A 22,069-nucleotide genomic window follows, 5' to 3' on the forward strand; every position below is an offset into this window, starting at 1 on the left:
TGAACCCATTCATCCTTGAAGCTGTTAGTAACGGCACTATTTAACAAGAGACGGTTACCCATTCATTCTCAATAAACCCGAATAAATACATCATTTCCCTTCACCTAGGCAAAGTATTACAAGAGTAATTATATGAGGGATTTTTAAAAATACTTCGACATCTCGTTCATCAGAATGACGGATCCAATTCACCGTATTACCTCCCATTCTCGACCCAGAGAGAACAAGATCCAGGAAATAATTTTCCCCCACGGCGAGAAAAAACACTATGGAAAGACCAATAGCATGCAGCGGGTCACAGGCAGCTATATCAGCTTTCCTCTCGCACCAGTCTCTTCGTCTGAATCTCTGGAAAAACCCACCGCCCCGATTTCTCAGAACGGAGCCGAGAGAGAGCTTCCACCTCCAACCGCGGGACGACGCTGCGGTCGCTCGACGGCTGCCGCGCGTCTCGTGCAGACCACCGCGCGCTGTCCTTCGGCAACACTGTCTTCGAAATCGGGGGAAGGGGAGGGCGGATTAGACTATTGTTGAGGGGAATGGGGGGGTTGGAGATAAAAAAGAGGAGCGGGAGAAGCGACGGGTGACGTCAGCAGACTCTCGGTCGGCCCGCCTTTCGAGCATAACTTGGCTCTGTGGTGTAGTGCTCGGCGTTCCATCTTGGGGAGAGGTGAAGGAATTACTTCGTTCCCAATGATGAGGTAGATTCTGCAGAGGGCGTGGTGCCGTTGGAGTCTTCGATAGGAGGAGGAGGAGGGTCTGAACCCTGTTCCGAAAAGGGGGTGGCAGCCAGGTGGGATACCAGTGGGGTGAGGGGGTGTTATATCAACAGACGAGACCAGGTCCCGTGTTCAGTCGTCCGTCTGATTCACCAGTGCGTAGATGGCGCGACGGTGCTCTTCCTAAGTGTTGGTGGTGCGGTGTTATTCATTCCTGCTACAATTTTTTGCGCTCCCAAAAGTTGGAAGACAATTCCAAGTTCGCGCGTGCCAGTGATGGTTTTGTGTTATGAGGAGGAGAGCCACGGCCTCTAAGGCTATCGACGACTCGCAACCCTTCAGCAACGGTCGTTTCGAGCCATCGCCCGCATCCCCCCGCCTGAGGACGGAACCGAACCCAGCCGACCGGGTTGGAAATGTGCGACGGCCCGAGATGTCGGAAGAGGGCGTCGGTGGCCCGGAGCCCGTCTCCGCCCAGCCAGAGACCCAGAGGCCCACTATGACTGACCTTGGCAGTGCCAGTGAGGCTACCAGCGACGATGACGAGGAGAGGGGCGACCAAACCTCGACCTCGGAGGATGACAGCGACGAGGACAGTGACAGTGATGATTCTGACGACGAACCCGGGACCTCGGCGTGTCGCGGGGCCCTCGCCCGGAAGTGCGGGGACCCCAACTTGGCACCGGACGGTTGTCCCCCCGGTGCGGTGGTGCCGGCCGTGGGGGGTTTCGCTCCGCACCAGCAGGCCACCAACGTGGCCACGTACGGGAACATCACGGTGAAAGACTCATCCGGCATACATTTCGGAAACAAGACCATCTACCATGGGCCGGTGATAATAGAGCAACATGTTTACGGCTCGAAGTCGGTGAAACAGATTGACGATAGTTTGCAGCTGAAGATTGGCGGTGGACCGCTCGCCATCACGGATGGTTCGGAGGTGGGGGAACAGAAGAGGACTGGGTTGCAGCTGGGATCGGGGTCCTTCCGGATAGGGCCCTCCTCGACCACTGTCTCCAAGAGTAAGTATGGGTAGGAATTAAGAACCGCCTCACAATTTAAGCAAAAATCTCCTCTGGATATCCAAAGGATTGGACCCTCCTAACACGTTATACACTGGGCACGTAATTGGTTTGCATTGAAACATTTGTTAAAATTGCGAGATTGCGAGCTCGGAATTAGATCAGGGGCTATTTTTCCATCTGGCATACATGCATCCTCTCATACGGTCTAGTAATTTATCGCTTTACATGACGCGATTTTAACTGCGCTTTCGTGCATTCATCAGATTGCGCAATGACGTGTCCCGTGTTAAACGGCCTTTAGAGCGACCAACGTTTTGATACTCGAGTCGTGTTTAGTCATAAAAGCTGAAGAATCTTATTTCAAAAATCTTCCGGGTACTTATACGTTTAGGATAATGAACAAGTGACCTTACAAAGTATCAAGAAGCAGTGGCTGTGAAATAACGGACACTTGCTCACTACACTCAATATTTTAGCTCCAAATTCTGCGTTTTCGATGATTATTCGACTTAATATGAAACTTCAAACTATCAGAAATAGTACATTCCGTTTTGGTTAAACCGTACAATACTGGACGCAACCCGTTGACAACGCAGTGACATCATGCGCAACCATTAATCTGCTCTTTTTTTTATTTTGTCATACGTCACGTTAAGAATTTCCCAGTTTCACTTCCTGAAGTAGTGAGAAACTAACCACCGCGAGTGCCGTAAATGTATTAAAAAAATAACAGCCTTGCGAGTATAACTTCCATCACAATTTGTCGGATGTCATTATCGCTGTGTTCTTGACGTTTTATAACGTAAACGTGACTCATTGTCTCGAAGATCTATTCAATATTCAACTGTGCTTGGTAAATCTCTCCAAGAATTTTATAATAAAAAAGGATTGTCGGAGGCTTAAATTTAAGAAGTTATCAGTCGTTTACGAAACACTTCATATCGGTTTTCACTTCACATGTCACTACAACCAAATTGACCGTAATAAATATGAGTTACTCCTGATATAGCACTTCTCAGATTTCTAAGGTATAAGAATTTTTATTGTTCACAAGTTTTCCTATAATTATATAAATTATTTACAATATGATTGGCTGATTGAATGAAAATGCATACGCCTGGTTAAATGTCATTTCAAGCACTCAACCACAATCATGACTCTAGGGTTGGGGCATAATTACTTCAACTCTGCTCGTGAGTCAACATCTATGAATCACAATTACTGCCTAAGTCATATCTATCCGAGGTATTCCCGAGGTATCTATCATAATGCCTACACACTGCTATCTTACGAGAATTGCATTACATCGATCTTTTCTGATGCAGACGAGGCGTGATGATAAACATTTACAAAATTAATAACCAAACCAATAAATATTTCCAAATCTTGGATTCGGCCATTGCAGTGTCTTATTTTACGTTCATTCAGGATGTCTGGCATGATTTCAACATGACCTATATCACCTCTTAATAGGTTGTCGAAAATGTTGCTAGAATCCGATGCATTAATCAGTTTTATTTGGGTATGGTGTAAGTTTCCAAGGTTCCCAACTCCCCGCGTTTACTTGCTAACTACAGTGTTTCAACTGCTTAGTCTTTCTCTTTCATGAAGAATGAGGGCATAATTCGTAATTACCCTCTTCGGAGAGGGATTGAATTTTAAATATTTTCCAAATCAAACAATTTGCCAGAGACTGATATTCAATCCAATGATGAGGCGGAAATTTGGATTTTCATGAATCAAAATTACGCTATGACTAACCTCATGGCGTATGATATTAGAAGTGGACTTTTTTTTAGGCCATTTTAGATTTTCCGCCTTATAACAGAGTGATTGAAACTTTTTAACTTATGGTAATAAATGCTTTTGATTGGTATTTCGAACTTTAAAATGTCTCTACACAGGTTTCCAGTTTTAAAACTTTTACTCATACGTATAGGTCAAATCCTTGACTGCACAATGTGATTATTTCATTGTGATGCATGACTGCGATCAATAGCCCCTAAACTTTAAATATTTTCTGAAAACTTTCTATTCCAAGAATCATCAACTTTCTCAATGCTTTTCTGAGAAAATTTTGATATATTTTTCGCAGTTTTTTCTTGATTTTTTGCTTTAATAAATTCTTTGTCCCAAACAATTTAGCTTACTTTGTCCCTAATTTATGGCCTGTACTTTTATCTTCAAAAGTTACTCTTTCTTCTTTAGGTAATACCCTCAATCTCAGACCTCACCGATTTCCTTTGAAAACCTTGGCACATTTAGATACGTAACGGCTGGAGGAGAATAATAAAATACACGCGGACTCTTTCCATTTTTGTCCTCTGACTTCATGCGGAGAGTATTTGGATGAATAGAGGAATTCTCCAGCGGAATTAAAATCATAGGCTTCAGTACATCAGCCAGAGCCCTTCTGGGTTAGACTGGAGAAAATCTTAGAGCCGATATTATCAAAATGCGCCAATTAGGTCTTTACAAAACTGCTAGATAGGAAGGAGAACTTCTAGACTTGGACCTGGAGATGTCCTCGGTTCATGGCTTTCAAAATATTTAATGCACTGATAAGCATTCGCGTACAAAATCTATGTTTAGATTATGATTTCAACCTGGGCACTGGATGTGTAAAACCAATTCTCTGGTGACAATACAGCCTGATTACCACGTGCTCAATTATTTTCATAAATTTGGAGATTTATAGTTAGTTAACGTGTGTTTGCTCGAACATCCAGCGGACAGTTTTATCCTGGATTTTTTCCTCTTTAAAATCAATTAACGATCAAATAGGAACCATTCCGTCTTCTGTTTCTCATAAAAAATACGGCTTGTTGCTTGTTTCTTATCTATGCGAAGGAACAACTACTGCCACGGACTTTCTAACTCCGAAAGAGGGTGCAGGGTCACTGACTTTTGGAAAGATTTATTTCCTGTTTTTGCTCCCCAAAATGCCGGAATTTACATTGGTCTGTTGTCGAAATAATACTGAAGTATTTTTATTTTCAAGTAGTCAATCTTAGAGAAATTTTTCAATAATAGATTTTCTATTGGATTGGAAGATAAGATCTTTTAATGATAGATATCGCATGTACTTATAGATTGTTCGTTGAGAAAAGAGTAACCAGAGTTTATGGCAACATCAAGTCAAGATAAAACCTACTTGAAATATTTACCAGTAACAATGCCATTTTTTACATTCAATGTAATCATAATGCACTTACCATATCGTGACTTACATTGAGGCTGCCATTTACTCACACAACCTTAGGGCACCTAGTATTTTTTTTCTCATAGTTTTACCATAGCATAGTAACCTTAGTTTTATTTTTCTTATCGGCGATCGTGGTCTCATGGAATAATGGCTAAATATCCATCAAAATAAAATATGACAGTCTTAAAAATGCTGAGCTGAATAATTTCTTCTGAAATGATGTTCAGGGTTGTATATTTTTTACGGTTATAAAATAAAATGTCGTACGTACGCCTTTTCTTTGATACCAGATATGACAACTTTCGAGTAAGAAATCGAACTTAAGTTCTGTTAAGAGAACAGTTCCTAATCTCTTCTCTACCCTTCCAAAAACATTCATGATCTATATTTGTAAGAAACGCAGGCTCTTGGTAACAATATTCCCTTGAAACAAACATTAGCACCCTGTAAGCGCCTTAGTATATTGTAGTTATATACCTGTTTTCTAAAACTCACTATCCTTTGTAAGCAAGGTTATCATGAATTATTTCCTAGTGCATAGCATTAGAAGTACTTATATCTGATTGCGTAGCTGCTCCCCCTCATCCTATCGAGTTAAATTTACACCCCACAATGTTCCTACCACGGCTTCATCTACAATCTCTTAGTAGTTCAGATTTCGTACAGTCAGATAACATATCTATTCCCGCTGTTAAGCCATTTCCAACTCGTGATTCAATAAAATAATCACTCATTGAAGGGATAAAATCAAGACTTGGATCAGATATCCTGAGATTAAAGTTTATTTTATCTTAACAGAAGTTCACTAATAAGTGGTACCTTCGCCGCAAATAACAGTGTTACACGTTACCAGGTAATCAAGGTCGAGATTAGTGGGTGAGTCGTCGCATCTTATATCAACACGTATTGAATAATCCTATTTCTGTACACTTCATATCGCAGTCACCCTGTAATCAAACTATTTATTATTTAGCAAAACTAGTTGTCAATAAATAACCAATAAATGATATTAACCAAATGGTTTTAGGTTAAGAAATTTCCTCGGTAACCCTATACATTAATCATTGTGGTAAAAAAAAACAAATCCAAGAATTGATTGTAGTGAAAGGTACTTGAGGAATATAATAACTGAGGAATATAATTTTTATCCACTGTGACGAGCGCAGAAACAGCTTTAGTCACTGTCTCCTAATGAAGCAAGCTACTATGATTGGGCAATTTTTTGTGATAAATTATTATGGTCCACTTAATGAAGAACAATGAAAATTGTAATTATTTTCTGTTAGTTTAAAGATTCTAACAGCTTATACGACTGACTGCAATGCATTTAAGTATATTTTGCAACCGCGTCTAAAAAAGGCTGTAGTCATTCCTATTATATTTAAAAGAACAAGGAGTATGGAATTTAAAAGCCTATTAAACAAAAAAGTAAATGAATAAAAACTTCAAAAAAACATCCGATGAGCAGCAATGAGTTAACATAGCAAAGAATGATTTAGCGGAGTTGCACAGGTAAAAAATCCATTTAGATTCTTTTCGCGGTGAATAAACTGCGACGACGACATGTTTGGCTGACATAAGTGACTTCTCACTTGAATATCCCGCTATAATTATTGCTAAAAGCATATATATATCTAAAACAAACCTGTGAGGAAGAGTATCCGAAATACTTCATTTCATGTCTTCCTTCCGACGATTATCCATTACTATCCGTTAGCTTTCGTCGAAGTTTATTTTCGGGCAAACTTTGTTTTTAGAAATCTTTTAACCTCATTGTAACTGAAAGCAGTGGGTTCTCAAACTTCATCTTTCACGAAGAAAATGATATTTGAAAGGAAATTTTAAAATATCTAGAACGACTGGGAACAACCATCCCGCAACAGTTTTTCAGCATTTACACCCTTACGTAGGCCCGCTATCCCGCAGGTTTTTGTAGGAAACCAGTAAAATAGATGCAATCATTCATAGTGTTGTGATACAGATGGGAGTAATTCAATCATCCGTTTCCTTCCTACACTATCTATTGCATTCAATTCCCCGGTGTTGTTCTTTCTATGTCACAAGTACCGATCTCTTATGGCTTCCTAGGGGAACTTTACTCATCATTGAATTTAATACTTGCAATTTTCCACGATTATAAAATTTATTACGTCCTAGGTTTCAATGTTACTACTTGATTTCCAAGGTACAAATGGTTTTTAGTGCATTCAATCCATACAGTTTTTAACTGGAGTGGGGAAAGTAAGGGGAGAGAGGCGGGGAGGAGATGGAAAACCAGGAGAAGAAAGTGTACGGAATAGAGCGGAGAGAAAAGGGTGATGCTTGGAAAAAACGGAGAAATTGGCGGTGGAGGTTAGTAAGGGAGGAGGCACGGGAAATGCAGGGTTTCGTTTGTGCTATGTCTTATATATATTTATATTCATCACCATGAAAACGGCGCTATTAGGTCTTTACATTCGAGAGAGGCTAGGGAAGACTACAACAGATTACAATGGACAATCACAAACAACCATGCCCGGGATATTAGAAAAATTCGTTGATAAAGTATGAGGGGTTGAGAAGCCAAGGGGTACAGGTGATTTTTTTCTCAACAGAGTTAGGTAAAGTTAATTGTTTAAATAATACACAAAAACTTGGTTGCCAAGGGATACGAGTGATTCTCTGCTGACATCGAGTGGAAAATCAAATGCACTACTAAACACCTAATTCATCTCGTTTGTTTTCTATGCCTAATTTCTGCACTTAACTCTGTTTAGAAAACAAAATCACTTGTACCCCGTGGCTTCTCACCCACACATATAACCAATAAATAACATTTACCAAAGAGTTTTAGGTTTAGATACCTCCTCAGTAACCAATCACACTAAACATTGCGGTAAAAAATTAATGTTATGAATTATTGCAATGAAAGGTAACTTACTTGGGCTGCTGGAACGTTTTCTTAACTATGTACAGTTTTGTGCGAAACTTCGCACCCGAGTTTATTACTTAAAAAGAAAAGTAGAAATATATGCTTCTCAAAAATAACTTTAGGTATTTTTTAGACGCAGTTAAGATAAAATGGACGGATAGGGTGAGAAACGTGGAAGTAGGTTGGTTAATAAATTCCATTCAAAAGTCTATTCATGTACATCGATGTTAACTATGAAATTATGTATAATTTGAAATAATGCCAATGTGAATTTATTTCTTCTTAGTACTTTGGAATATCATAATTTATCGGAGAAATTTTCATAATACAGGCGCCAGTTCGTTTAAAATGCAACATGTAAAGCTGTGAACCTCATACTTGTTTTTCGCTCTTGCCTACGAATATCACAAGATAAGCACGGTATTAAAATAAAGATTCTATATGTATAGACATAATAACCATTCCATTAGTTGGGACACTTTGCATAAGAGACTGGCAGGCCACCCAACGTTGCTCAGAAAGGATAGTACCCAGAAAAGTGGGAAATAGTGTACGTAAGATTCATGGTAACAAGGTATGATTTTTAGAAAAACGTCGTGTGAAGGCATACCCCAGCAAAAAGGTTTAAACCTAGAGGATTAATAGTAAGTGTAGAATCCTTTGAGTTATCCTTTCCCTTTGAGCGAGTAAGGAGGTGTGCCTACCCGGCAGGATGTCCAACACAGAAGTTGTAACAAACGGTAATGAGAAAACGACGCAAAGGACGCGTCGGGGACAACCAGAAGTAGCACTATGGGCTTTGGGAGAAAGGGATGCACATGCGTACTTACTTTGGTTGCATTCTATGGAGACGTATGGAAACGCATAGCGGACAGACAAAGAGGCATTCCCTTATATATATACGTATACTAGTAGGACAGCTGGCGTTGCTCGTGAAGGATAGTACCTAGACAAGTGGGTAACTTGCATTCATGATCACTTACAGCAGGATTTTTATGCCTTCTCTTTCAGCTTGTCAATAATTGTGCCTAACCAGCAGGATAAATTGTATGACGTGACGTAACCAACACTATTGAGAAAAATACGCGTCAAATGCAACAAAAAGTAACATTATAGGTTTCAAGAGCATGAACTGCAACTATGTACTAACTTTGGGCGTAATCCGTGCAGTCGTATGGGAAACGGAAAGACAAACAGATATCCTCTTCTGTATATATATAGAAGATATGGAAATAAGATATCCAGCCACTTGGAAGGTATTCGATTTCGTCCTCTCATGTGTCATTCTTCCATTTGACAGGCGGGAGCGGATTCCTTTGGAGGCACCTGCTCGGGGGTCGACCGGGGTCCTCGACGTGGGTGGCGTGGGCCGCGCTCTGCCTCGGCTGCGTCACCGTCCTCGCGGTCATCCTGATGGTCACCTTCCTGAGCGGAGCGGCAAGGAAGACGGCCACGACGGCAACCGCCGATCAGGACACGGCCGACATTGAGGCAGACGAGCTCTCCAACGGATACAAAGTCCCACCCAAGCAACAGAGTGAGTCTGTTTTCCATCACGATTATATTAGGGGGGGTTCCATTAATTAAGTGGGGTAATTTTGGCGATATTTGTAACCCACCTCCCCCCTTTCTGAGATATCGTGAGATTTGGCTCCACCCCCTCCCTCCAATCTCTCGTGAGATTGTTCAAAATGCAAATTTTAAGTGTAAATACGTTAAGCTTTACTTCATACAGTGGCCTATCCAAGGGTAGGATTTTCCAGGTTACAACATCCCTCTTGAGCTTTTACTTCATCCAAATTACATGCTTTATTTCAATAAATGCTCGTACACTGTTTTTGAGTCCCAAAAATCTCATTTTAACATCATAAATACCAAAATGTTCTTAGCTCTGGGGTACTTTCTACATATACACCCCTAAAAGGGCCCCGAAATCTCCGGTAAACCGCCCATTTCAAAATCCTGGCTACGGCACTGGATTCATTGCGTTGGATTTATTAAAAAAACAATTTATTTGATTATTTTTATTTAAGATCAGTCAATTCAACCCTGTTTTCTCGCAATTTTACACTGTTTTTTTCGGAAAAAGAAATAACTTGATACTTTCCAGGACCCTACCCTCTCCCCCACGTGAGATTGGGTGAGAATCGATTTGACCCCCTCCCCCGCCCAACACCTCACGTAATTAATGGATGCCCCTATAACTGTACAGGATGATACTCAAGTAAACCTATGGATACGTGTGTCGTCTCCCGCCTCGCATTTAAATGGACGAGTAACCACATGCGTCGCTGACTAGCAGAGCGATCCGAATCTCATGGGGAAATGGGCTGTGATTAGGGTTTTCGACCCAAATTCATATTCGTGATGACATTATTTATCGAATTAATAATACTTAAATGCTATTCCTAACCATTAAATATTTCCAATAAGTGGGTCGGATGAAGTCATTGCCGCCCGGCGGACAACTTCGAAAACAGATCTAAATGTGCCCTAATAATAACCGGCGACATAAATCAAGCTTCTAAGGTATCATGATAGAGATAAAACAGTTGTTTTATTTCCACAGATTTCATTTCTTAACCGAACTACATTTCGATAATATTTAATGTCATTATAAGGATAATGACAGTGAGTATTGTCACGCAGATTTTATATGTCTTAACCGACCTAGATTTCGACAATGTACAACGTCAATATCAAGGATAGTGGCATTGTATATTGTCGAAACCTTGGTCGGTTAAGAAATAAAATCTGCGGAAACAAAACAACTGTTCTATCTTTATAATGATATCGATTCTCGATTCCCACAAGTTATCTCCTTAGACGTTAATCTCAATTCAAGCTCCTAAGGGTGGGACTGATGCCTCGTCTATGCAATCCCCTTGCTATTTTTCTTCCTCCTATCTCTCGATAGCTGTCGTTTACAACCGCTTTTTTTCCGCGGAAACACGACTTCGACACTTGAGGCCTTGTCGACCGCGGTTCTCGGGATCGTGAGATTAGCCAGGTGAGAAGAGAGTTCTATTTGCACGTCGGGCTCGCTTAGGACGGGTGGACTGACTCTCCGGGTGAAGTTGTAGCCGACTTTTCTCGAAAATTTCATTGAACGATACCCAACGATTTCCAATGAAACTATACCTTTTTCCAATGCTCTTCTTTTTTGGCATACATCCTCATCGTTTTATAATCATAAAAGTTACCCGGAATGAATAGCCAGTACATGTCAGTGGCGCCGCGAGGGTTTGAGGGATAAACCCCCCCCCAAAGCTCAGAGAAATTTTTTAGTTTAATCCATTTTACTTAGTTGGATTTATATTACTAATAGAATAGTGTAAGGGTGAATAAAATATCCCCCAGAAAGACGTAAAACTCACCGTTTTAAACCATTTATCTTAAAATTCCGCAATTTATTAATCTCACGCCTACCGCTTATCCTGGTGGGTATTCTATACCCCCACACACCCCGGTATTAGTTGCACCTAAACCCCCCCCCCCCAGCCTTAATTCCTAGCTGCGCCCGAGGTACATGTTACCTTAAGATACACAAGCATGTCTAGTCGCACTGCCTATTTTGTCATGAATAGCGTTTCTTATCTTATTTGTGAGAATGCCGGTCTGTTAGATATGGAGAGTGCCTTCACTGACAGCCAAATTCGTCGGCTTCCTAAAGAATCAAGAACCACCTGCACTCTAGAAAGACGTCTTTTCTCGTAAAAAAAACGTTGACTCGTGCAAAGCTTACTTTATCGTCTTGAAAATTTCAAGTTTTACGTATAAAGTAGATCATTGTAGAAATTTGCCTGCGTCCCAAATTTGAAAAATTTACGCCAGCACTTTCTCGTTTGCCAGTTTTTACACGCTTATTATTCACTTGCCTCGTCTGTTTCGTCGATTGAATCTTGTGATTGATTTTTCATCCCACTTCCGATTGTCGAATTCGCTTGAAATTTTGCAAACTTGCTTGATTTTGATGGCAATACTTTATAATCAGGCATTATAAATTTTACTCCATTGGGAACTAATTTATTGAGATACAATAGAAAAATAATTTACAATTTCCCCAACAGAGGGCGTTAGTTGTAAATTTTTGTCAGAAATTTCTTTAACTGCTCTGGTTCAATTTTTACAAGATTCACCACCACTAATAGATTTATGTATTAATATTGTGTGCCAATCCTTTCTCACCTATCACGTTCTTCTTCAGTCATTTTTAATAAACCTAATAAGCTCCATGCTTTTCCTAGTGATTCAAAAGTGGTTCCAAGTGATGAAAAGCTTATTTTTTTACTTGTTAGTGCATTTTACACGGTTTTTGGAGAATACATTTGTTTTTATATTTTTTCTTTATTTTCATTCATAGTTAAGATGCAAGCAATGTTGGCTTAGCTATTTCAAAATTTTAAATTTAAAAATAGAAGTTATACATGAGTTTTAAGTCGCGAAAAAAGATAAAATATGGCCGTTCTAATAGGCGTATTTTGACCCACCCACCAGACGCTTAAATTATAGACAAGTTTTTAAATTCTGTTTTCGTTTTGTTTTTTTATAATTACGGAACCTCGATGTTAATAATTTTCATAACAATAAAGAGAATATTTCGTACAGTAATTGTTGTATGTTATGTTTAATCTCAAATATGATAAGACCGTTTGCCTGTCAGGCCCTTGTGCCCCCCTCCCAGAAAAAATCCTGGATTCGGCCTTGGCCGTTCCGGTGGGTGTGATGAGTCCTCGTTAAGTTTAGTAACACCTTATGGTTCATTGCGTAACAATTCCAAAAATAGAATCATAGTTTTTCAGTAATGGTAACGCTAGTGCTATAGTGGTCTGAGATCCAATACGATTTGATAACTTCCTCTCCCCCCTTCCGTGACAAATTTCTTCTAACGTCTCCGATAAGAACAACTACGATACGACTCACTCAGCTCACCCACTCTTTGAGCTAGAATGTTAATGTCCTCCCGTGATAATGCTCGCAATATATTCTTACTCTTCTCTCTTTAAATAATCAAACATGTTTTTGTTATTATGGCAAGAGTTCATTTCGCCCGATCAGAAAGATAAACCAAAACAAACATTGAAATAGATTTTTATGCTCGAGTTTTATGTCCCACTGGTGAGAATGCAGTGGGAAGCACAGCCTGTCCGTGAGCTGTTGCCACATATGATCTATTTTTAGCTCAAACCAGGAAAATTGCGCGCATGATGAGAAACTTTAGTTGCGGTCCTGAACGAAAGAACATGTTCGCTAAACCAAGAGATTAATTATCAAATTACGATATATTATCACTTAATTGGTTTATAATTTGACATAACAATAATTTTTTACAATAAGCCACGTAAGGATTCGTAATTTTGCAACAAACATTACAAGAAAATGTGATATCATTTCACCAGTAAGTTAGGATACATCTCAGAGAAGTCTATAGTCTTCTAAAGGCCTGTTTACACGATAAATTAACACGTATATGTTAATGTGTGTTTGCATGATCGATTTTGGTGGTACGGAACATTTAAGAATTCAAGAAGCAAAATAGAAAAGGGTCTATTTTCAGTTCATGCATTCGCACAAGTTGGGTGGTTACACGGTGCATTTTTACGTGCATTCACGCGTTCGTACATCATTTACTCCTACGCGTTAATGTACCCTGTAAACAGGTCTTTATTGTGTGTGCAATATGTGATATTGCTTGTCATAACGGAGGACTCTATCTTTCTTGCTACTACGTTGAAAGTACGTAGTTTCCGACAGTTTAGCTTCCTTTCATTACTCTGTTCTTATGTTTCGTCTTGTACTTCATAGATATACGCTTCATATATGCGCCCTCTGCGCATACTTGTGGCGTTCGCGAGGTTACCTCAGTGTGGTTGAGGCTCCTTCCCTGTTTTCATGCAAGAGCCGAAATATTTCGACAGCTCTGCGTCCGTCTCTTCCTGCTTTGAGAAGCCTTGAGCGGCGCACATCGTCCATGGCTCGGCATGTCCTTGAAGCCCATTCCGCTCGCTCCGCGCGAACACGAGTCAAACTTGATAAGCAACGCTTATTACTTCGTCACCCGCCTCTTTCACGATGTGTGCGACATCTCGTGATAAGTGCCAGAACTAACGTTGCGAATAACTTGTAGGTATGCCTGATTAATTTCCCAAAAATGATACTTCCACACAGTGGCGGATACATATGGGGGGCATAGGGGGCGTGCACCTCTCCCCTTGCGGGGCCACCCCCATTCCCTAGCATTGCAGAACCACAATTGTAACTTTTTTATGTCACGAAATTGCATTGTCTTGAGTAAGTGTATATTCAGTTTAAATAAAACTAGCTTAAAATTTACATGCGACTTGTTTTTCATTACGATAAAAGTAAAGGTAGCTCAAGATATATTTTGCGCCCCCCCCCCCTTTGAATTTTTTCTGTATCCGCTACTGCTTCCTCAGGGGTACCAAGCGTACATGAGGGCGTTTCAAAGCGCGGAGTTCGACGGTAAAAATAATTTTTTCAGTTAAGGAGGTCTCTCAAGCTTTATTTTTTAGGGGCACCAGAAAGAAATGAAAGGAAGAAATCCATTATTTATTTTAAATCTAAGAATTGACTGGTTATGAGAGACTTCCCGCTAATATTGATTTTTTTCATCAACAACTAACTTAATGAATCGATATAACTTCATGATTCCCGATTAGTCCCACTGGAGAGTCAGTGATGGATATAAGAGTGATTCATTGGTAGGGCAAGTTCGATGCATAGTTGTTTTTTTACATTAACAATTAATGAAGAAGGGTGAAAAACAAGGTTTAAGTCGTAAAAATTCAACGGTAGCGGCACTCCTGATTTATAAGTGTAAATATAATCACTAGGCCTTCGAAACTCACCATCAGTGATGCCACGGAGAAGGAAGTATTAACTGGTCAGAAATGCAGTTCAGCTCACATCGCTGAGCAGCCGATAAAACTTTTTTTTTATTCCAATCAGTGGTGTATTGGTGCCGGAACGCAGCGGATCGTGGTCCTGCACTGGTTAACAAAAGACATAATAGTCAGTCAGCCAAAAGACATAATAATCAATCATAATAGGAAACTTTTATCAATTCTGTGGCCTAAATATTTCTAATATAATATACATTAGTAACCAAAACAAAAAATTTGTAATTTAATTTTAAATAATAACCTGTAATAAAAACACAGTAATACTTCTCTTCTAAAGAAAGTTACGGAAAATGCTCTCAGGTACTGATAATTTTGCCATGCCGTCACTAATTCCAATAGCTTAAAACGGTGGGTAAATTCGAGAATTTTTACACATTGAATCATACGGCGTTACAGCGGGATAATATTTTAAAAAATGAATCATGGCACTGAATCATATCATGTAGTTCAGCATCCTTGTGTCTTTGATGAGTATCATCGGTCTATTGGTGGGATAAAATAAGCTATGCAAGATTAAGTAAAGAAAAGATATGCTTAATTAAAAATATATGGTAAAATATAAAACCGTCTGCCTCTCATCGAAAGTATACTTCTACTAAACGTTTATGGTAACCCCAATACTCATTTTACAATCAAAGTTGCCGTTATGTCAAATTATAAACCGATTAAGACAATACATACTCAATGTACAAATTACTATCACCCTTTTTCCAATCAAAGTCAAAATTAAACTTTCAGTACCAATGGCTATTTAAATGTACAAATTCAACCTTCTTCGTTAAAACTTTCGCGGGTACTCGTCATGTTAAATAAAAACTTTTGGGCTTTTGGGTAAGATTCCCTTGAGAAAGCGACCAGCATCGCTCGGGAACAGGGGTGCCGACTTACAAAGAATATTGGGGGGGCCCAAACCGGGGACTTTGCCCCGGTAAATTTTATAAGTAGTGAATTTTAAGTTTTTAAGCATTTTAGAAGAGCCATATGATCAACATTAGAACCCTGTTCACTCGAATCTCGATATCTAGACACTCCGCGGAAAATCGACAAGCCTTACACATTTTTTTCTCACATCTGTAACGAATTTTTGGGGGGGCTCGGGCCCCCTCAGGCCCCATGGAGTCGGCACCACTGCTCGGGAAACGTTGGGGCCACCCAAAACTTGGCGCGGCGACAAAGCCCAAAAGTTTATATTTAGCATGAAATTCAAACTTTTTTTAATCAGCAGGATACAGCAATTCATGTATTAAGCAGAATGAATATGAAAAAACTACGTTTTCCAATCAGAATATTTCCATTTGTATTGAAGTGCCCGCACGTGATTATTTCAGCTATTATCCATAAGCACAATAGGACTTCGGCATCAGTTTGATTTCACCAATCGGTAGATGATACAAATCATTGAAATTGAATGGGTTTGCATACTGGGAAAATGAGTTAAGAAAGTGGAAATAATTAAAAAATATTTAAAAAGAATATTTTTACTATTTATTAATATTATTTGTTTTTCATAAATGAAATAGAGATTTAAGTAATTTCTAGCTGAATTCAATCAAAATATATAGCTCGGAAACGAAAGGCTGAATGAGTTAAATTCCATAGTTCTGAAATAATCATTGCTATAGAAAACAGTTTTTTACGTGCAGTTTGTAACGAAAAAACAGCGCCACAAGTTCCAGTTTTGATCAAAATTTAGGGTTGATGCATTTTTTTGGCTTAAAATCACCCTAAAACGATAACTAATTGAATTTCCGTGGTTCTGAAAATTTAAGCTCCAAAAAAATAGATAACTGTCAGTGATTTAATCCTTCGATAGATTTGTCAAGGTGACGGTAAAGCTTAGCCTGTAATAAGCCATCGGTTAGTGTAAAGTTCACACATTGAGAGTAGGGTGGGTCAGTTCCTTTACCTCTGCCTGCCACCTCGCACTTCGAGGTTTTTTTTGTCATCTCCTCAATAAAACCTTCAACTTTTCCTGAACCTTCCACTCATTATATTCTTGTTCTCTCAACAGACCGGACGGTTCTGAGCCGCCGTAAACTCGTGGTGGTCCCGCGGAGGGAGTGGGTCGCCCAGCCGCCAAAGTCCACCACCCTGCTCAAGCACCCCGTGGAGTACGTGGTCATCTCACACACGGCCACCGAATCGTGCACCACGCAGGCCGAGTGCACCTACATCGTGAGGTACCAGCAGGTGTTCCACGTCGAGAGTAAGAAGTGGATGGACATCGCCTACAACTTCATGGTGGCGGGCGACGGACAGGCTTACGAGGGCCGCGGCTGGGACGTGGTCGGGGCCCACACCGCGGCCGGCTTCAACAGCATCAGCATCGGCATATCCTTCGTGGGCACCTTCGAATCCGTGATGCCGCCTCCCGTGCAGATCAGGGCGTGCAAGCTGCTCATCGAGGAGGGAGTGAAGATGGGGAAGATCTCCCCCAACTACAAGCTGATCGGCGACCGGCAAGTGTCGCCAACGAAGAGCCCGGGAGATGCTCTCTTTGAGGAAATGAAGACGTGGGAGCACTGGACCTCGGTGGTTTGAAAAAAAATGTTCTCTCCTGACTACGCAGTATACAAGTTTTACCCGCCGATCCTATGAATCGGTAGTGTTTTTTTTCTTTTTTTTTGGAGTTACACCAGGTGAAGCAGCTAATTCCGTAGCCGAAATTTCTATCCCCTCGAGATTAAATTCATTCATTACGGCAAGAAATATATTTCTCGCAAAATGGAAAGACAAATTCGAAGTGCTGGTATCACCTCTCAATCTTCAAACTTTCCATTTCAAAAGTTTCATTTGTTCTCTATCCAGACCGGACGATTCTAAACTGGTGATAACTTGGGGTGGTCACGAAGTACTAACAGAAGAGAGTCGTCCGCGCCGGATTGGGGGGGGGGGGAAACTCTTGACTAGAGTGCATAAATGTCGGCCACAATGAGTTGGGCTACAATAAAATTTATTACGGGGAGCAACACCCGAAAAACTGTTGATTCGCCTCTCTTGACTCCCTTTTAATCCCGCCAGTTGATATTTTAATGGGGATTTTTCAACGAGGTGGACGCGTGCGCCGTGAATGACGATGTGATATTCTTTGGTGAATGATTTGTCCCATAAACAAAGTTGTCGAGTGACTTGGACTTTGACGGAGTTTTGCTATGGGATATTTAACTTATTTTTGAGTGTTCGATGAAGTAAAGGACCTCTATTGGAATGAAAGTGTGTATAGTTTTGCAGTGCGTGTATGTGTGGACATTCAATAAATAAGTAGCAGATGATTGTACTTAACGGTGGCTTTTCATTGAACAATGTTTCAATTTATTTTCTGTTTTCCTGTATGCCGTCCCATCGTTGTTTATTTCTAATTGTTTTCTAATTTTTGGCATCCTCTTGAAACAACCACAATGCTTAAGAACTGTTCTTCAAGAACTACTTACTTACTGTCGCCTAGCTTATGCGATGAAGTATTTTTTAGCCGTAGATTCAACAATTGTATATTTTGTAACTGCAATTTATGCGTTCATCGATATAACTGCCAGAAAGCTATACCATATGTATGGCTGACAGAATGATATCATATGGTCATTAGTCCGTAGTCTTCAACAAATACCACACCATAGCATGAAGCTACCTGTAAAACGAATATTGAAGGAATAAATACATATTGTACTTTTCCCTCAGGTTTACTAATCACTAGTTCTTGTATTCCTGTGGAGCCTCACTTTTAGTATTAAGTAAATACTGTTGAAACCTATCGAGTTGAAAAAAAACAAGGGAAAATTACAATTGTTAGAAGCGTATATTTCCTACAGACTTGCCATTCCCAGAGGGCTTATCAACTTCACTATTGAAATGGAGGAAAAGAACTTTGAGATCATTTATTGGTGCCTTTCGACTTCAGTTACAAGCCAACATTGCTACTGCTACCTCCTATCTTTTTGGGGAAAATACTCAACAAATGTATATGTTTTACACACACGATCGTGGTACATTTTCACAACGTATCATAAAAAATACCTCATTCTAAAACATAATCAAATAGCTCTTTAAGGACCATACTCACTGAGTAGGCTAGTTTAATGTCGACATATACCTCAGAAAATATTTAACTCTCAAGTAGTTACTAAAACGGGATTTATACATAAATCGATTCATCAATTTACTTTTTTATTGTCATAATTTCTTTTCTTCAGAACAATCCATGTCAGTTAGAGGTGAAACGAAATCAATTGTTACATTCATATCCGGTGAAGGGTGTCAATGAAATACTGTCATTACCAAATGCATAGGGAATATTAAATATATTTGGAAATAAGATTTTTAGGCGAATGCCGGAAACTATTGAGGAATGAAAACATTTTACTTTTATTATGAATACATATTTTATCAAAAGTAACTCTTCCCATGGTAGTTTGGAATCTTTGGACTACAAAAATGTTAGGAGTAATAAAATATTGTCGTGTCCTCTCGTAGACTGCTGGACAAAGGGCGACTCAGACTTATGATCTTGAATGACGCTGAGGGATTCCGGACTCCGAAGGTGGTCCTCTCGGAGGGACTGTATCCTTCTACTAAAATTATTCAATTATCATTTTATAGGTATATCAACCATTTGATTTTTTATTTAAATTTTTAAAGTTTTTAAACAATTTCTTATTAATATTTATTGTAAAAATATCTTTATATTTTGACGAATTTCTATGCTTTCGACCCAGCGGCTTCTATGCATGTGCCGTGTTCCTGTCTGCGCCGTACGGTTGAGATCAAATGGCGATTTTTTATTCAGCTTAGTAAAACCACTTGTCTGTTTCCACACACTTTTAGTGGCGATGTTTTTAATATATATAATTGTCACCCTTCCTCGGTTTCTTCTTCACTACCCCCCTAGACGTGCTGCACCACCAACTCAAATGCCTGATAGATCCCGAGCGTGCGTTCGGGGGAGGATATCCATCGCCTTCATCGATGAGTGAATTAGTAATTGTTTTCGGATCTGCTTGAAGCCCTGACCAAGATGACTCGCTACTTACTTATCGAAAAAGCTTGCAATCACGAAGACCGGATTGATTATTATTTACGCTTTTTTTTTCAGGGGAGTGAAATAACTCAGAACGGCATTTTCTTCTCAATCTAGCATGAAATTGTGCGAATGCATGAACGGAATAAGATCAGGGGCAGTTTTTCCATCTGGCGTTCATGCATTCTGGTATGCGTTCTAGCAGTGCACCGATCTACTCGGCGGAAAAGGAAATGCGCTCTCTATCGTAGGTCAGATAGTGCAAGTGCATGTCCCACGTAAAACGGGATTTAATAGTACGAAATGGTTAAGTATCAATAAACTGCTGCAGACGTACAGGAAGCGATACTCAGATGTTAAACCAATTAGGCTGGGAACCACTAGAGACTCGGGATGCTGCGCGTTAGGCTTAGATTGCTTGAGCAAATGAGAATAGATATCTTTAAGAGCGACACGGAGAACACCATATTATTACCCCACTACATTTCCAGGTCCGACAGAAACGATAAATTAAGAAAGATATTTAGCCGAACTAATATGCATGAGAATTCCTTTTCTCCAGAACCATAAAGGGCTTTAGTAAATCATCATCACTGGTCAACAATCCTAGGATTGGTTTGACGCAGCTCTCCACTCAGTTCTCCTATCAGCTAATCTTTTCACTCCTACGTATTTCTTCTCTTTCATATCTCTCTTTACTTGTTCCATATATTTTGTTCGAGGTCTTCCTTTTCCATTCTTGCCTTCCACCTGTCCTTCGACGATTGTCTTCATCAGGCCATCATGTCTCAAGATGTGGCCTATAAGGTTGTTCCGTCTTCTTATTAAGGTTTTCATGAGGCTTCTCTTCTCTCCTACCCTTCTTAGGACTTCCTCGTTACTAACTCGGTCGATCCATTTGATTTTCATCATTCTTCTGTAGCACCACATTTCAAAGGCCTCTATCCTTTTCTTTCTCCGCTGCGGTCATTGTCCATGCCTCACTTCCGTATAGGAGCATACTCCAGATGTAGGTTCTTATAAATTGTTTCTTTACATCCATATTTAAGTTTCCCGCTGTTAGCAGGTCTCTCTTTTGGTGGAATGCTCTCTTCGCCTGGGCTATTCTGCTGATAATTTCTTTCTTGCTTCTCCCGTCACTAGTTATCTTGCTTCCCAAATAACAGAATTCATCCACTTCTATCAGTTTTTGCCTCCCTATTATAATGTTGGTCTTGACTTCTTCTCTTCTACTGCATACTAAGATCTTGGTTTTCTTCGTGCTTATTTTCAGTTGATATCTACTCATTACCCTACCCATATTAACCAGAATATTTTTCAAATCCTTCTCTGTTTCTGCTATAACGGCTATGTCATCGGCAAATCTTAGCATGCTTATTTATTCTCCATGGATATTCACTCCCAATGCCTTTTCTTTGATTTCTTTGACATGATAATAAATGCCAGTCGTAATTTCGTTAGACCATTTCCTTTTTATGTGCAAATGGCTGGCGTCCTAACACCCCCTGCCAGACGTCTATTAAGGCGACTTGCGAGGTAGTATGTAGATGTATAAGCCATGTGTGACCATTGCCTAATCCCTTTCATGTCAATCAAATAATTTGCGTTTTTCAAGATGGACTTACTTGGTGAACATATCCGAACTAATGGGATTAGCGGTATTGCATTCACAAACAGCGGTCTGTTTGTCCTATATGTCTCATTCTCGGTGAGTCATCACCATTATTCAGAAATTAATGAACTTTAACTATTTTTAACTCCTCGAGAATGGCAATGAGCATCTGAAACCGCCGGTGGAAAATGAACCGTATTTTGTGAACAGCCACTATGTTATACTATTTCTTTCAATGCCATCACGTCAATTATTTCTAGGCATCGTTTTACGTAATGATTAAAGTCTTCAGGCTGAAGTATTCCACCATATGTGACCTGCCGTATATAACTATAATCAACTCAAGTCGTACGTGTAGCCAAATTTTTGCCAAATACGTTGAATAGCTCCTTCGAGATAGCACTCTTCTGAGAATAAGGTTTTGTCAATCGCTCGTCGATAGGTAATCAACGGTCTCTTTGAAATATCCACAATTCCGTATCTAAGGAAGCTTCTCGCTACGAAGGCAGGTTCCTAGAAGTCAACGGATTCCACAAATGCGCAGCGGGTGTTGTCGGCTACCTCTTCAAAGATTTTTGGCCGATATTCCCTCCATTCACGCTATTGAAGCCACTCAATAGCGTGCTTAATAATTTCCCTGCACCGATTTTTACACTCGTAAGT

General features: G+C 39.9%; 1 protein-coding gene across 1 annotated transcript; it reads left to right on the top strand.

Annotated features, from left to right (window-relative positions):
- The first annotated feature begins 572 nt into the window (after positions 1 to 572).
- Positions 573 to 18,065, top strand: LOC124158846 (peptidoglycan-recognition protein LC-like). The gene is made up of 3 exons (XM_046534223.1): positions 573 to 1,741; positions 9,161 to 9,397; positions 16,795 to 18,065. The coding sequence occupies exons 1-3, from the start codon at positions 1,009 to 1,011 to the stop codon at positions 17,322 to 17,324; spliced, it is 1,500 nt and encodes a 499-aa protein (XP_046390179.1). The 5' UTR covers positions 573 to 1,008; the 3' UTR covers positions 17,325 to 18,065.
- The last annotated feature ends 4,004 nt before the right edge of the window (positions 18,066 to 22,069 follow it).

This window comes from Ischnura elegans, chromosome 1, assembly GCF_921293095.1.
Source record: "Ischnura elegans chromosome 1, ioIscEleg1.1, whole genome shotgun sequence".
In the NCBI taxonomy this organism is placed as follows: domain Eukaryota; kingdom Metazoa; phylum Arthropoda; class Insecta; order Odonata; family Coenagrionidae; genus Ischnura; species Ischnura elegans.